The 16,362-nt window shown below is 37.7% G+C and overlaps 1 protein-coding gene across 2 annotated transcripts in view; it reads left to right on the top strand.

Moving 5' to 3' along the window:
- Positions 1-16,362, top strand: part of aff2 (AF4/FMR2 family, member 2) — a 221,374-nt gene that overhangs the window by 156,133 nt on the left and 48,879 nt on the right. For both annotated transcript variants that reach the window (XM_027154627.2, XM_027154626.2), the window contains exon 9: positions 4,680-4,717. In XM_027154627.2, coding sequence (XP_027010428.2) covers positions 4,680-4,717 — 38 coding nt within the window. The remainder of the gene's footprint in view (positions 1-4,679; positions 4,718-16,362) is intronic.

Below are 16,362 nucleotides of genomic sequence, written 5' to 3'. Positions count from 1 at the left end.
TACACTTCTATTTTCTCTACCTCTTTTTAAATTTTGCTATAGCACAGTAACAGTCAAGCCATCTCCTGACACACATAGTTGGCAAAAAAAAGAAGCCATTTTCCATTTTCCTACAGCACAGACTCTGCTAAGCTTTTATCTTAAACTCATGATTGTTTCTCCCAGATGATTTGAGAGCAAGGTGGGATTACACAGAGGCCTCGAAGATAAGACACCTAGAAACCCACTTTGCAATTTAATGCTGTCTTTATTTACGAGTTTCCTTATTAATCAGTCAGTGTCTTGCTATATCCTCTGTGATTGGAAAGGATGCTGAGGACATTGATGGACAGAACGTGCTAATAGCATTTTTACAAGATCGCATTCAAGCCTAGGTTTTCATTTTGGGTTTCAGTCAGTGGTGTATTTGTGGGTGAGGTGCTTATATGAGTGTATCAAGTGCATCGTGTACGTTTACTGGCCACATTATAACATTTACATTTACATTTACATTTACGGCATTTAGCAGACACCCTTATCCAGAGTGACTTACAACTGAGCAACTGAGGGTTAAGGGCCTTGCTCAGGGGCCCAGCAGTGGCAGCTTGGTGCACCAGGGGTTCGAACCCATGACCTTCCGATCAGTAACCCAACACCTTAGCCACTGAGCTACCACATCCCTACCACATAACTCAGATGGATAGTTTTGGTTGGTGTATAGTTTATACACCCTACAGTGACAGAGAGGAGTTTAAAACCTCCTAAAATCCACCTGATTGACTCATACTGTATCAGCGATACACACTACCATGTTTGTGCCATTGCTGTTAGGTGATTTGTCCACTATTCAAATAAAGTTTAGTCACTGGTGGTTGTGTGCCGACACATTGACTTAAAAAAGGTTGGTTGGTTGGTTGGAGGTTGGTTTACTGGCTGTGTGCTTGGCTGGATGGTTGCTTGCTTGCTTGGATGGTTGATTAGTTGGTTATGTTGGTTGTTTATGTTGGGTGGTTGCTGGCTGACTGGCTGGTTGGTTATGTTGGTAGATAATGTTGGTTGGTTGTTGGCTGGCTGGCTGGCCAGCTAGTTGGCTGTTTATGTTAGTAAGTTACAGTGGATGGTTGGTTGGTTGGGTAACTGGTTGGTTAGCTGGCTGGAAGGTTGGTTGGTTAGATCGGTTATTCCTTTGCTACCTGTGTGTGTGTGCGCGCGCGTGTGTGTGCGTGTGTGTGCATTAAGGCCTTTTCACTGTCAGCATGTGTTATTTTAGTCAGACATAACTTGACAGACAGTTTGTGTGACCAGTGCTCTTAATTTGGAGTAATTTTGGACCTTCGGCTCAAGCATTTAACATTAAAGGGTAGTAGCTGCTTTCAAATGGTGTGAAAAAGGATGTCATTGTCAATTGATTTGACAGTGATAGCTGTTCTCAACAAAATTGCTCTGTAATTTTTATAGCCTGCACCTTTATTACTAAATTTCTCAGAATTAAATCACTTCTTATCCCAGTTGTTCTCAGAATGGAGCAAAGAATGAGCTAATGGGTGGTTTGTTGGTTAGTTAGTGAACAAGATTACGTTTGGGTTTTTTTTGTAGCTGCTTTAAAACCCTACCTGTGTGTTTGTGTGTGTGTGTTTGAGAGAGAGAGAGAAAGAGAGAGAAAGAGAGACCGATTGTATAGCCAATGCACTTAATTTGGAGTAATTTTGGACCTTGGGCTAAAACGTTTAACATTAAAGGGCAGTCACTGCTTTCAAATGGTGTGAAAAAAGAATGTGACTGCCAGTGGAGTTGACAGTGATCGCTGTTCTCAACAAAATTACTCTAATTTTTATAACCTCCACATTTATTACTGAATTTCTCAGTAATAAGTCCATTCTTGTGCCTGATGTTCTCAGACTGAAGTGCTTAGTGAAGAAAGAAAACATGGATGAATGTATTATTTTGAGTATTTTGATAAACACACTAATTTTGCTGTTTGATGCTGCTTTGTTCAGTGCACTGCATGGACATTTTGTAGTGTTTCCAAATAATTTCATATTCACTGTACGTTTTATTTAGCTAATTGATGCCTTGTCCCCCCTGTTGTTCAGAACTGAACATTTGAGTTGTTCCATTCATCATGCTGTGAATAGCTTCAGCTTAGGCCTGATTTCACTCTGCTAAAATCTTTTGTCATGCTGCCTTTTTGGAATCCTAATGTGATCCATAGCAAAATACTAGTGCACACACACAGACACACACACACACACACAGACACACACACACACTGCTTCAGTCTGTTGTGAGAAATTTTCCCTGCTTCTCTCAAGCAGAAAAGCCCAAAACACCACAAACATACCAAGAGAGCGCAAAATTGCGCTTGTGTTTATGTGTGAGCTTGTATCCTTGTGTGTGTACTATATATGTGTGGTCATGTGCCTATGCCCACGTGCGTATGTGTGTGTGTGCCCACACATGCCGCGCTATCCTTACTGCCCCCAGCCGGGTTGCCTAGCAACGCCGGAACGTGTGTGGCTTGGAAGAAGCCCAAATTCCCCACAGAGCAGGAAACAGCAATAAGAGCCTCTGTGACAAACGATCTGCGCTCTTTCATCTAATACACTGTGAAGATCACTGGCTCCTCTCACTGAATGATAAATGGACTGTATACAGATCAATGGCCACAGCAATAAGCCCGGGACGCCAGTCTGTGCCCGCTTAGGCGGCCCAGGTAGCACCAGACGAGCGCCATGTTCACGTACGGCTCAGATATCTCAATCCATCCCCATTTACTCTGTTACACCCGTTTCTGACAGTCAAGTAGTGTCATTTATTATTATAGTCCCATACACCCATATACAGCATGATGAAATATTGTGTCCTACTGACGTCAGTAAAACACATACAAATATCTGTAATACCCGCATATATAGTTTTGTATAACTATGTTAGCTGTAGCTAGCTAGCTAGCGCACCAAGAAAATAATTTTAACAAAAAAAAGTCAAAACGTTAAAGTAAAAAGTATAATTATAAGTATAATTATTATTGAGCCAAACTCAGAGTTTGCAGCATAAGTAAAAAGTTGTCAGTATTTATATATTCTGCCTGTAATAAGGTTATCATGTAATCGGGTATTTCTCCAAACATTGAGCTGGAAAACACTCTTATTGTTTAAAAAGCTTAATCAGTGTCTCAGGTTAAGATTTTTCCATAAAAAAAATCATTTACGCAAGATACTAATCAATAGTTACAGTAATAATAATATTGTGATCATATGGTATTCCCTGTACTTCTGAGAGTACACGTTTACAGCCAAAAACATACATTTCATCATGACATACTGTAGTTACTTCAAACTGTCAGACATTTGCAGCAGATTTAATCCTGATCCCCGCTTGGACTAACAGGGTGCAAGAAATCTGCATAGATCTAACTTTGAATCTGAATACGGTCCACCGTAATTTACCTCAGCATACGAGCTAACACCAGCATGGTGGCTAACTTAGATGATATTAAGTTTATTTGTATTTGTTTTGTGCCAGTTAGCTTAATAATGAGCTTACCAACACTAACAGAAAGATCAACAGTGATTAAGAATCTTTTCTTTGTGTAATTTGCTGTTTCAGAAAATAATAACATTTGTAACAAAGATAGCAATAGCTAGCTAAAACACACACACACACACACACACACACACACACACACACACACACTGCATGTCATACTCTGTATGTATGTGACAAATAAAATTTGATTTGTTTTGACACACACACTGAAAGACTGGATTTAATCTAGTCAAGTTTGTGTAAAAATAAATATAGCTTATGTAATGGCATGCTAATGCTATTTTTACCAACCATGTTAGCTATTTCAGCAACATCAGCACGCTAACTCACTGTATTTGGTGTTTCACTTTTTTAGCTAGCTAGATCCTGATAGCTAGCTTACCAACAGTCACAGAAACACCATGTTCTTATGATTTAAAAGGCTTTACAAAAATTATTATCTCTGCTTTGGCTAAATGTAGTTTTGTGAAATGATTTTGTATTTATTGTTTTTGAGGTGAGATAAACTGTTAAAATAAATATTTGAGAAAATTTTCTGGGGAACAATTCTGTTATACTGAATACATTGAAATTTATTTTAGAACCTTTCTCTAGTTTTTGAAAAAGAAAGAAAGAAAGAAAACTTCAGTTAGCTTCATGCTAACAGGACTGAGTTGGTCGATAAACTGGCTGTAGAGTTTAGTTAATTTGAGGTTTCTGATGGTGTAAATTGAATTCCTTGTCCACCAGTTTTGTATTAGTGTAAACGCGACATGATGAAATACAACCATAAATAGTAAGAGTGTAGTCTATAAATAATTAAACGTTTGCTAAAAATAGGTACAACTCAACAGATATCCAAATACCTCTGAATATCTCATGAACTGTAATTCCAATACTTTTGATCGTGGCCTTTAAGCAACACTGTTCGACTTCACCGCTGTTGTTTTGCTTCTTACAGACCCACACAACACATAAATAAAATACAAAACAATCAAGAATTCTCTGTTAGGTCGAAAATCCATTTGTTAGCCTAAAGCTAACATCGATCTACTGTCTAAAGTGATCATACAATTCCAGCCTTGAGCAGTTGTGTTTAATTACATTTGTATGTATGGTACTCTCAATCCTGTATTGCTCTTCATCTAATTGATATTTTGTCTCGTTCACAGACTGCAGAGAAACCCAAAACCAGGAGCACACCTCCAAAGTAAGTGACTGTTTCAAGCTAATTTGTTTCATCATGCACCCAGATGGACTATTAGACACAGTCCTGCTTCGACTTTTTTCACAGCTGGAGGATTGTGAAGGATTGGATGAGACCTGAGTCTTGAACATGAGAGTTAATTTTCAAGAACCGTTATGTTTCCATCTGTTATCGAAACATAATTCAATCTCTAACAAACATTCTTCACTATTTCTCTGCTATGATATTATATGTTTGTTTTGCTTTTTATGTTCTAAATCTGTATTGGAGAAAATTTGACATACACTCACTGGCCACTTTATTAGAAATGCCTATATACCCACTTAAGTATGCAGTTATCCAATTCATTGCAGGAGCACGGTGCAAATACGCATTAGATATTAGGGTATTAGATATCAGAAGGATAAAAATTCTCAGTGAGTTTGACCTGTTGGTGGTTTCAATATTTCAGAAACGCACAACAGTCTCTAGATTTTACCTACAGCATAAAACAAAAAACAATACAAAAGACACACACATCAAGTCAACGGTGGTTATGTTGGTGGAAGTGCCTTGTTCATGAGAAAGATCTGAGGAGAATGTTCAGATAGTTTGAACAGAAAGGCTACAGTAACTCAAATAAACACTCTTTACAGTCGCAATGAGCAGAAAAGCAACTTAAGTATTTGAGTGACTGGAATACTCATTTCTGTATCACGTCTTCTGGCAAATCTGGATTGGAGACAGAAACAACAACAGGAAGAAAAAAACGGAGTTGTTATTTATAGTATGCAGTATTAACACTGTGCATTATAGCAGATATAACAACAGTTATAAAGATTAGCTATATGATATGAACAGGATATTAACGTGTAGGTTTATTTTACACAAGTATTTTACCAAACAGTTTCATTCAATTTAAAATCTATCTGCTATAGTCTTCTTAACAAAAAGAAACCCCAAAGTGTTGCACACATTTAGCGACATTATTTAAATGACTTCATCTGCTTTATTATTACCAGCTAAGCAGTTTGTTTAGTTTGCTTGTTAAATAAAACTTAACTCTAGTGAGCTGGCTACTCTAGAGCTATTTTGTAAATCGAACCATTATCCAAGTTTGCAAGCAAGCTAAATTTTATTATACTGTTAACTGGGTTATTAAGGGAAATATCCTTTTTCATTATTTAACTAGTTAGCATTTGGCTTAGATTATGCAATTTATAAAATGGCAGAATTTTCTAGTAAGCATTAACTCTTAAAATCCCTGTTTGTTGGCCATCATGCGATACATGTTGTCCTAACTAGCGTGCGGGAATTGCAATTAAAACAATTAAGTAAGGTGCATTTTCAAATGGATGCAAATAGCCAATGAAGCACCCCATCATCACCGTTACACAATGGATTATGTAACAAAACATTCTATACGGTGTGCCATTTTCCTAGATTCTAGTCTGCATGATGAAAGATAATGAGATGCTGTATGTCACATTAGGAAGAAATTTCTTCACTATCCACTGGAGAATCGCTGCTATTGGTGTTGGTACTGTTATTAAGTCTCCAGCATTTATTTCCCAGCATCCTCTCCTCCCTCCTTCATCTCTGGCAGTGCCTCTGTTGGCTTCTCAGAGGCAGCGTAAGGTGCAGACGGGGTCTCATTAAGGAGACGGAGAGAGAAATATGGCCTGCAGCTCTGTTCTCAGCCAGGGAGCCTGGGAGTGGAGGAGCTGTGAGCGATCCCGGGGCCACGACTTCATTCCTCTAACAAAAGCAAAGAGTGGGGAGCAGAGACAGCGCTGCAGGGGGTGGGGGGAGGCTGGAGGAGGGCGTTAAAGGGGTGGAGGGTCTCATGGAGAAGGCAGTTAGTGAGAGGGAGCTGGAGCTTAAGTGGCAATTAGACTGGTGGTGGCTTAGACTGTGTGATCATTTACTAATGAGGTCTTGAATACTGCTTAATAGGCTTTGATAGCTTTGCTTGATCTTAATTCTCATGGTTTGTTCTCTACCTTGTAATATACTTCAATGTATGCCCTACTGACTTTTTACTTTATACTAGTACCGATACCTAAATTAGCTCACTACTTAATATCAAGCAACTATGTTCATCTTGGAACATTTAGCTCTGTTGATGATGGTTGCTGCTGTGTGCTGCTAGTGACGAGCTCCTCATGCTGTGGTTTATGTATGAGATATTACAAAGTTTATTAGAGCACAAGACACTGAGCAGCGAGCATTGTCGTTAAAAATAAGTGCATGGTACCATGAATTGCACCTTGACCCCTGCTAAGGGAAGCGTATGTGTCTCAGTGCTCAAGACTCGCTGAACTGAAGTGCTCTCACATGCTACATTTTCTCTGAACGCTCGCTTCACTGCTCCATGTTTATATATATCTTTGATATATAAAGCTCAAATAAGTATCGGGCCACCACCCGATACCAGTATTGGTGTTGGTTCATTACCCAAAGTCATACCTCTGTTTCAGTTTTATAGCAATTGGTCCTGGAGGGATAGCGAGAAAACTCAGTCATTTCAAATTGATTTCATACTCAAACATACTCATCATGGAATAGATTAGAAATTAATTCAGTACCATGTGCTTAGGGTGTAGTGTTGGAAAATTAGTTTTTAGTATTGTTCACTTTTAGTAATAATTGAAAGCGTGTCAGTTTGGTCCAAAACTCACACTAAATGTGCTGCAGCTCACTTCGGGACATTATGGGTACGTTGTTATGCAGGTGCTCAAGTCCAATTTACTTCCACATCTAAATGACAGCTCTTAAAAAAAAACTGCACTCGCATACCAGGTCAATTTTAGGCTGTTTTTAAAAGCAGGAGTGTCAGATCAGCACGTCGGTTTGACTCAGACATGATTTCTGTCGTGTCCACGAGAGCTGTATGAAGCATCTAGCTATTCCCTCTTTCCACAGTGAGGCAATGAGCCTATTAAAACGTAGCCTACAGTTCAGCCTAGGGCACATGCTACAGAAAATCCAGCTACATGACTGCATGGGTTTCATACAGCCCTAAAATCAGCACTCCTGTGGTGTGGAATCAGGCTTCACGTGGTCAGTAGTTTGAATTTTTATTGAAAGATCAGGCAGATCCTGGAACAGTTCTTGCTGTCGAGTCAGGTCCAATATTTTACAGCAGAACACAAACATATCCACAGGAAAGGTGTTATTTAGGTCACAGCATGTACAATTTAACCAATTTAATATGGAATATGTGACATGGTACCACAGGCGAGTGCAGTGTATGTTTAATAGCAAGACAGCCACCATGTGCTTATGTACACTGACACTCTTAGCTTTTGGCTAGGAGCCGAAGCATCTGCATGGTTGCTAAGTGATATTGGCGGGATTTGAAAGGAAACTGAGGTGATTGGTATTGAGCAATTGTATTAACCTGCTAATTGAAAGTATTAACGATTTAAGGAACACAGAATTCACAATAGAGCATGACTTTTGATTTTCAGTTTCTCAATCAAATAAATCAACTGCGATTATTCTGTCTGAACCCAATAAGCTAACTCGCAACCTTTTTTTATTTAGCTTAGCTGAGCTAAATTATTCATCACTCAGGAATTCCTCTCCTTCTCAAATGTTTTCTGTGTGACATTAGCCATCTGGTTTAATATTTTGAATCCCCTGATAAATGTGGCGGGATTCCACAGCTTAGCATTAAAAATCTTTTATTATAAATCCTTTTACGCAAAGCCTTTGAGGTTAGTTAAAGACCGTTGCTGGGCGTAACAGGATTTCTTTAGCTCTGTTTGTTTAGATTTGAACAGTTGAGACTTTATTGTTGTGTTGTTTAGTCTGCTTTACCTCCTTTCCTTTGTTTTGGTACATTTTTGTGTACCCAACTCTCATTTCATTGGGTTTTTTTTCTTCATCCTCTCAGAGTGCTAAGATTAACATTTTAGCATATATGAAACCTATATTTTGCTTTAGCAGCTTTATAACAGATGTCATTCTGAACAGGTGACACAATTAAAGAACGAAACATGTGGTGTGACTCACATCATTTCTTACATCTTTTCATATAAAAAAAACTTAAAAACTAGCATTTTGGTGTTTACATCTATTCATCTGTGTTTAGGTTTTCTTTAAACAAATGAACAGCTGTTGATATAAACGTCGTGGATTTAGGCTAACAATTAACAATTTGGTGGATGCATTTTAGTTCCAAGCTAGATAAAAAAACACAAACTTAAAAACATCCAAGGATGGGATTTACCAAACCACCAAACTTTTAAACAAAGCAGGACCTTGGTGGTTTGGAATATTTAAAGATTAACATGAAAATATTAGTTAATTCACTTTAACAGCCATTGAGGCGCTTCTACTATACTGTATAACAGACCAAAAATTAAATTTCACTGCTAATCCTTATTAATATGACTATAGTTACTACAAACTAAATGTTTGTACATTAGCAGTTTCAGAGCTTTTTCTTCCTATATTTTAACACCTCAAGATCAAGAGAACATGAATATCTTCTCTGAAAATGAGGAAGAACTATTTTTATTAACGTAAATAAAAAATTTATGACTATAAACATGCCTGTGCTTTCTACAAAGAAAGTAGATTATGAAGCATGGTTCCAAAAACAGCTGTAGGCTATGAGTATACTGACAGGTATATATCATTTTAAATATATGACATTTATTCATATATTTCATTCATACATTTTATTTATTGCATGTTAAATTTAATTCATATTTAATCAAATTGCTGTATATGGCCGCTGCTTTGAGATAGTCAGTGTGTTTTTGTGTCTTTCGGTGGATTCTGTCTTTCTACCAGATTTTTTTTTAAATGCCTAAATATTTGTGGTGTTTGAGATCCAGAGATTTAAGATGTGCATACAGTACATATAGAAAATTTCCAGAAGAAACCCAAAAATTCATCAAGTGAAGTGTTAAAATCAGATAAAGACAGTGCAAAAAGCTTCTGGAAATGTGACAGGTGATGTCTTATATTATAGGAGGAAAAAAAAAAATTTTTCTGTAGTGAATCAGTCAGGCCCATTGTACATTTCACATCCAGCATTCCAAACAAACATTAATTAGACTTGCACTTCGATCTTTCTATTAAACACACCTTATTATCCACTATCTTACAGTCTTAATTGATTTTATATAGAGCCTCTTTCTAAGGCGAAAGCAAGCAAACATATTTCTTATTTCTCCGTATGACTGAAAGTTACACCTACATACAGCCAATCTAAAAGTAAATGTTATGATGGTTGGTGGAAGAAAAAAAAACTCTGTGTATTGAGTTTACCTCCGCAGACGGGTTTTGGCTGATAGCAATCTCTGTGAGCAGTCAAGCAGCAAATGCATCACCAGCTTCACCAACCAGCAAAAAGGAGAGACAGATGAGGGAGAGGAGTGAAAAAAAATGGCTTCTCTGTCCTCGCTTTTCAGTCTGACTACTTGCTTCTCCATCATTATTCATATCTTCTCATCGCACAATGTTGTGTATCATATCAGACGGTGTATAACCATCATCGCAGCTCGTTCCAAACAATATGTTTTAATGTGCTGATGCTGAAACGACTGCCGTATTTCAGAAGCATTTATATCAGGAGCCGTGGCGTATATTGTTTGGGGTGTAAAGAATGACACACTCTGGAGAATGCCGTTATTCTCCATACACCATGGTATTTTTTAAAAACGGTATACAATCTAACAGGTTTTGGTCCTCGCATACAACAGACGACATGCCAACAATTTTTTATCTATTAGAATAAAAATTACACTTCATTTTTACATGCCGTTTTAAATTACGTTCATCCCATGAAGCTAGTTAGTATAAACACATTTTCTCTAAAGTCTCTGTTTTGATCTTCTTAGCTGAGAAACTATAAAGCGTATTCAACCCTTTATTTTGTCTTTGCCGCGGTGTAAAACTTTACAACTTTATATCAACAGCTATGTGTTTATCTTTATTGTTTAATAAAAATAAAACGTCTGTTATTATTATTGTTGTTTACTGTTCATTATTAGTCTTACTATAGTTGTTACTATTGAAATGGAAACATATTTTAAATTGCATTAATATGTAGTTTAATAATGTAAACCTGTGTAAGAGCTAAACCTGCTGTTATAAAATAATCAATATATACAGTATTCTGCAGACGCCCTTATCCAGAGCAACTTACATTTTTTAATCACATTTTATACAACTGAGCCTTGCTAAGACATCAGATTTAAGAATTCAACTGCTCTGTTGTATAAAAATATCTTCTCCGATTGTTTTTTCTTAGTTAATCCATAATACTCAAAGCGCAATATAAAAGCTCGAGACTTGCAGTGACATACAGTATAACACATTATTTTGTTGAAATCGAAATGACGATTATTTTCAGGCTAATACAAGATAGTCGTCTTTCATCATCCTGGAATGAAAGGAGGTAAGAGTTTGTGGCAAGCGGCCATGTTAAATGTGAAGAAGCCCTTCACATCATCCTCATAAAGCTTTCTCGTATGATACTCCGGTTTGCTCTCGGTTCACCGTCGATCCAATTCGGAACCACTCGTTGTGTGTGTTGTAAGTTCTCTCTAGTGCACCTTCGGCTTAATGGCTCGAGTGAGGAATGTCAGCCCCTACCGATACTGGAGTAAACACTCGGAAATGTACTCTGACCCGCAGATTCATAGTGTTTTATAAGACATAAGAAAACATCTGCTGTTGGCAAACTGCCAGCATGCATGTGCATGTACTGTGAGAGAGAAGTAGCTAAAGCATAGGGTTTAAAATGAAGTAAAATAATACATATCCTGGAAACAATCATGTATTGGACAAAGACATGAGTACAGAGGAGGAAAAGATTGTAGAAACAGGGAGAGAGAGAGAGAGAGAGAGAGAGAGAGAGAGAGAGAGAGAGAGAGAGAGAGAGAGAGAGCAGGAAGAAACCAGAGCCAGAGAGGTGTACACTTTCAGCACCACTCTTTTTGAGCCTTGTGATCCGTCACTTGCTGTCAGTGAAGTCTGGCCCTGTGTCAGCGGAGGACAGAAAAATGATCCCTCCTTCTATTTTCTATCATGCAGCAACTCCCCCAACTCCTGATCCTGCCAAAGCTCAGTGTAGCTCCAGATCCATATGTAGACAGTAGAAAAACTAAACACAAGGCCTGAGGTCTGGTTTCAACTTGTAGACACAAGAGGGGAGGAGTAGAGAACACAGAGAGCTTTTGTGTAATACTCTGTTAGCTCTTCATAATCGTATATGATTATATGATCGTGATCGTAGATAACCTTCTTTAGCTCACATCATTTGATTTGTTTTTCTACTCCAGCTATGAGTAGGAGTGTGTGTTAACTCTGTGTTCACACTAGTAACCGACAGGAATCAGGTGAAGTATATATATATATATATATATATATATATATATATATATATATATATATATATATATATATATATATAGAGAGAGAGAGAGAGAGAGAGAGAGAGAGAGAGAGAGAGGTAGTCTTATTATTTGTGTTTTTATCTTTAACTCTTATCTTTAAACACCTATATTTACACACGGTTGAGTATTACACTTGGAATTCTATCTAATTATGGAAATACAAGGATATTTATAACTGGTAGTAAATTGTAGTAAATATTTAAGACATTTCTTATCAGAACCTCATAATAATCAGTGTAGGCCCATGAAGGTTAGCATTAGCACTAGAGACATGAGCGCAATGGAAAAACCTGGATTAAGGTCACTAGCTCTTTTTTTTCTGTATTTCTGGTCAGTTATCAGAACTTTGCTTGGATTCTGTCTCACTATCTTCCCAACGAATGAATCCAAGTCCAAAACGTCCTTAGATAACGTATTAGTAGTCTTATAGAGAAGTATAACAGTACTTCTTTTCTCTTGATTACTTGACCATCAACTGCCTACCGATCAGATTTAATTAATATTCCAGTGTTTTTTTTGCCTCTGAGGACTTTCTTCACTGTGATAAAGAGGAATGCGTGCTCGATCTCGCTGCCACATTAGATTTATGTCACATATTTTCTTCTGGCCAGAATTGAAATTGAATGTAAATTTGATGATCTGGCCAAAGCAAATACAAAGTTACAGCAGATACATCAAATATCGAGTTGATTATGTCGTAATCTCTCTCAGATGTTATTACCATCAAAGTCTAAAGGAGCAGGTGGTCGACTTGCTTTCCAAAATCAAAGTACAAACCGTTTGCTTGTTTTTGTTTATGCCAAGAATTCTTCATCAACTACAACAGATGCTCAGTATTTCTATTACCGCAACATCACTTGAAACTAATGACATGTTAGTGAAATATTCGTCATGCATGGAACAGAAGTAAGGACTAGATTATGCTGTTAACGGATTTATGATTTGTTTTGATTGAATGTATTGGAATATTTCAGTTTAATGGTCTGGGACAAATGTGTACTTGAAAGCACAGAATGGCTTTAAACGATCTTAGTATTTTTAATAACTGTTGGTTCAAATGGAATGACGATGCTGTGAGTTTTACTATTGATCTGGAACTTTCCAACATTGTCACACTCACATTCAGCTGCAAAATAGATGGATTGCGTTGTTTACATGTTCAGCGTGTTATTTTTAACGATTTACAGAAGTCCTTAGAGGCCATGCACTATTATATTTTTTCTTTTTTCTTTTTGTCGTGATCACGACTTAATATTCTCATGATCTCTTCATGTACGCCATTATTAATATGTAATTGATTGTTAAGCCTTTCATTCATTCATTCATTCATTCATTCATTCATTCATTTTCTACCACTTATCCGAACTTCTCGGGTCACGGGGAGCCTGTGCCTATCTCAGGCTTCATCGGGCATCGAGGCAGGATACACCCTGGACGGAGTGCCAACCCATCGCAGGGCACACACACACTCTCATTCACTCACACATTCACACACTACGGACAATTTTCCAGAGATGCCAATCAACCTACCATGCATGTCTTTGGCCCGGGGGAGGAAACCGGAGTACCCGGAGGGGAGAACATGCAAATTCCACACACACAATGAGGAGGTGGGAATCGAACCCCCAACCCTGGAGGTGCGAGGTAAACGTGCTAACCACTAAGCCACCGTGCCCCCCATGATCTCTTCATGTAACATATTATTAATAAGTAATTAATTGTTAAGCCTTCATTCTCATAAATACTGTCAACAGTTATGTGTTCGTTTTTTGTGTTTAGTTTTATGTACAGAACAAAAGCTTTGATTTGATTGAAATATTACGCTTTTACTTTCTTTGAGATTTTAAATCTTTCAAAAAATGCCAAGATTCTCATGGTAGCATTTTTTGGATTCTTTTTTTTTTTTCTAACTCGTAAGAGACAGAAGCCGACGATGGGTTGACTGCGTTAGGAGAAGAAGGGCTGTGGGCTTTCTCAGGTCAATAGGACTGGATGTGTTGACGTGAATGTAACATCAGCTTTGATTTATGTGTTAAACATGTCAGTAAAGCGATGTGAACTTGGCAGGATGGATCTCACCGCCACTTGGCAGCCAGAACATCCTCACAGCTGGCTGTACAGCCTTTGATACTGATATAACATTAACTCAAACCAGTCTGGTAGACTGGTAGATACACACACACACACACACACAAACACACACACAAATGGATAGACCAGAGCTCCATCACTGTAACCACAGACCAAACCAACGTAACACAAACCACAAATGTAATACTGTAGTAAGCGCATGTTGTACGTACAGTATGTACAGGAGACGTGTATGAACATTGATGTGTGAGAACAGTTAGAAAATTCCTGCCTAGAAGACTTCAAAACACCCTTTTGATGCTTTTTGATGTGTAGCTCTCTTTCTCCCTCTTTTGACCCATCTGGATTTCAAGATGAAGAATTTCTAAGTAAGGAATAAAACACAGCGAGAGGTGCAGTTATAGAAAAGTATTCTGTTGTTGCCATTTTTCAGCAATTCTTTCAGACCTTATACTAAAGCGGTTTAACAACAATGACACGTTTTATTATTGTTTAAAATTCATTGCATGTAATAAATTTGTTTTTGTTGTCATTTACAGGATAGCACTTTTAAGTGGCCTCTGCTTATTTCTCTTTTTTTAAAGTTAATGAGAATTGTTTTAAAAAAATTGCGAAAATGTAAAAAAAAAAATTCTAAACCCTTCACCATGAAGACTTTTCCAGACACTGGTTATCATGTTCGCCTCACACCTCCAGGGTTGGGGGTTCGATTCCCGCCTCCGCCTTGTGTGTGTGGAGTTTGCATGTTCTCCCCGTGTCTCGGGGGTTTCCTCCGGGTACTCCGGTTTCCTCCCCCGGTCCAAAGACATGCATGGTAGGTTGATTGGCATCTCTGGAAAATTGTCCGTAGTGTGTGAGTGAATGAGAGTGTGTGTGTGTGTGTGCCTGTGATGGGTTGGCACTCCGTCCAGGGTGTATCCTGCCTTGATGCCCGATGACGCCTGAGATAGGTACAGACTCCCCGTGACCCGAGAAGTTCAGATAAGCGGTAGAAAATGAATGAGTGTAAATAAAATGTATTTCTTTAAACAACAAAAGCAATTATTATTATTATTATTATTATTATTATTATTATTATTATTATTATTTATTATTATTATTATTACTATTATTATTATTATTATTATAAGAAAATTGTTGATATGAAAATGATACCAAGAAACCAGGAAGTGCAGAAAGGAACTGCAACTGATCCAACTTCCTGTTACAAAGTTCTGACACTGTAATATGTTTATCCTTAGCTTTAGATGATCTGGAACAGTTTTCATCCAAATTCAAATAAAAATATAAACCTTTATACCAGAGCTGCTTTTATAGGAAAAGAATCAACATCTTCTGACCAATCAGAATGGAGTATTCAGGAGCTCTGTGATATAATAACACTTAAGAAAGTGGGCTCTGTAAATGACAAACGATTGTGTCTACAAAACAACTTGAGCTCAGGTTTAAAACACATTTGGCAAAAGTAACGCCCCCCCCTACAAAACCACGTCCTAATGAGGCTGAAGAACTGCTATAGATGAAAGCGCGTCGCTGTTAACACGATTGTTTAGTCAGGATTCTCTTTTTCTAGTTGGTTTCTCTTCTCTTTGTTTTTAATCCATATCACAGAATTCCTGGCAGGGTGCTGTGTTTGTTATGATGCATTTGACTTGGATTTAGTTGTTTCTTTTTCTCTTCAAGAAGACTGCTGGCATTTTCTCTACTAATAAGTAGTGACACACAGAACAAAACATTGGATAAAAGGCACAGCTGGATTATGATCTCCATAAAGCCTGGAAGGCTGTGCAAAAAGAGTCAGCGCATTAGACTTGCAAATGATTTTCAGAATGAAACGATCTTAATGGTTTCAATATCCTTTCTCCATCTTGACCCGTGTGTTTGGTTCACAGACACGCAGGAAAATCTGGTAAAATTCCACTGAATTTTACATTAAGAGAGGAAATAAATATTCTGGTGCACTAATGTGACACTTTTATCATGTAGCTACATGACACCAGCTGAGTTATTGCTTTGAAGATCTCGGGAGAGCGTCTTCGTCATGTTAAGGAAATAAAGATTTTAAACTTTATAACTACACAACTATAAAATGATACACTGAATAGCTAGAATTTTCTTTGAAGTGAGTACAGAGACACTGGATATTGCAGTCCACACACA

This window comes from Tachysurus fulvidraco, chromosome 17 (genome assembly GCF_022655615.1).
Source record: "Tachysurus fulvidraco isolate hzauxx_2018 chromosome 17, HZAU_PFXX_2.0, whole genome shotgun sequence".
NCBI classification, from domain to species: domain Eukaryota; kingdom Metazoa; phylum Chordata; class Actinopteri; order Siluriformes; family Bagridae; genus Tachysurus; species Tachysurus fulvidraco.
The sequence above is the reverse complement of the archived record's forward strand: the minus strand, read 5'-3'. Positions and strand labels throughout refer to the sequence as shown.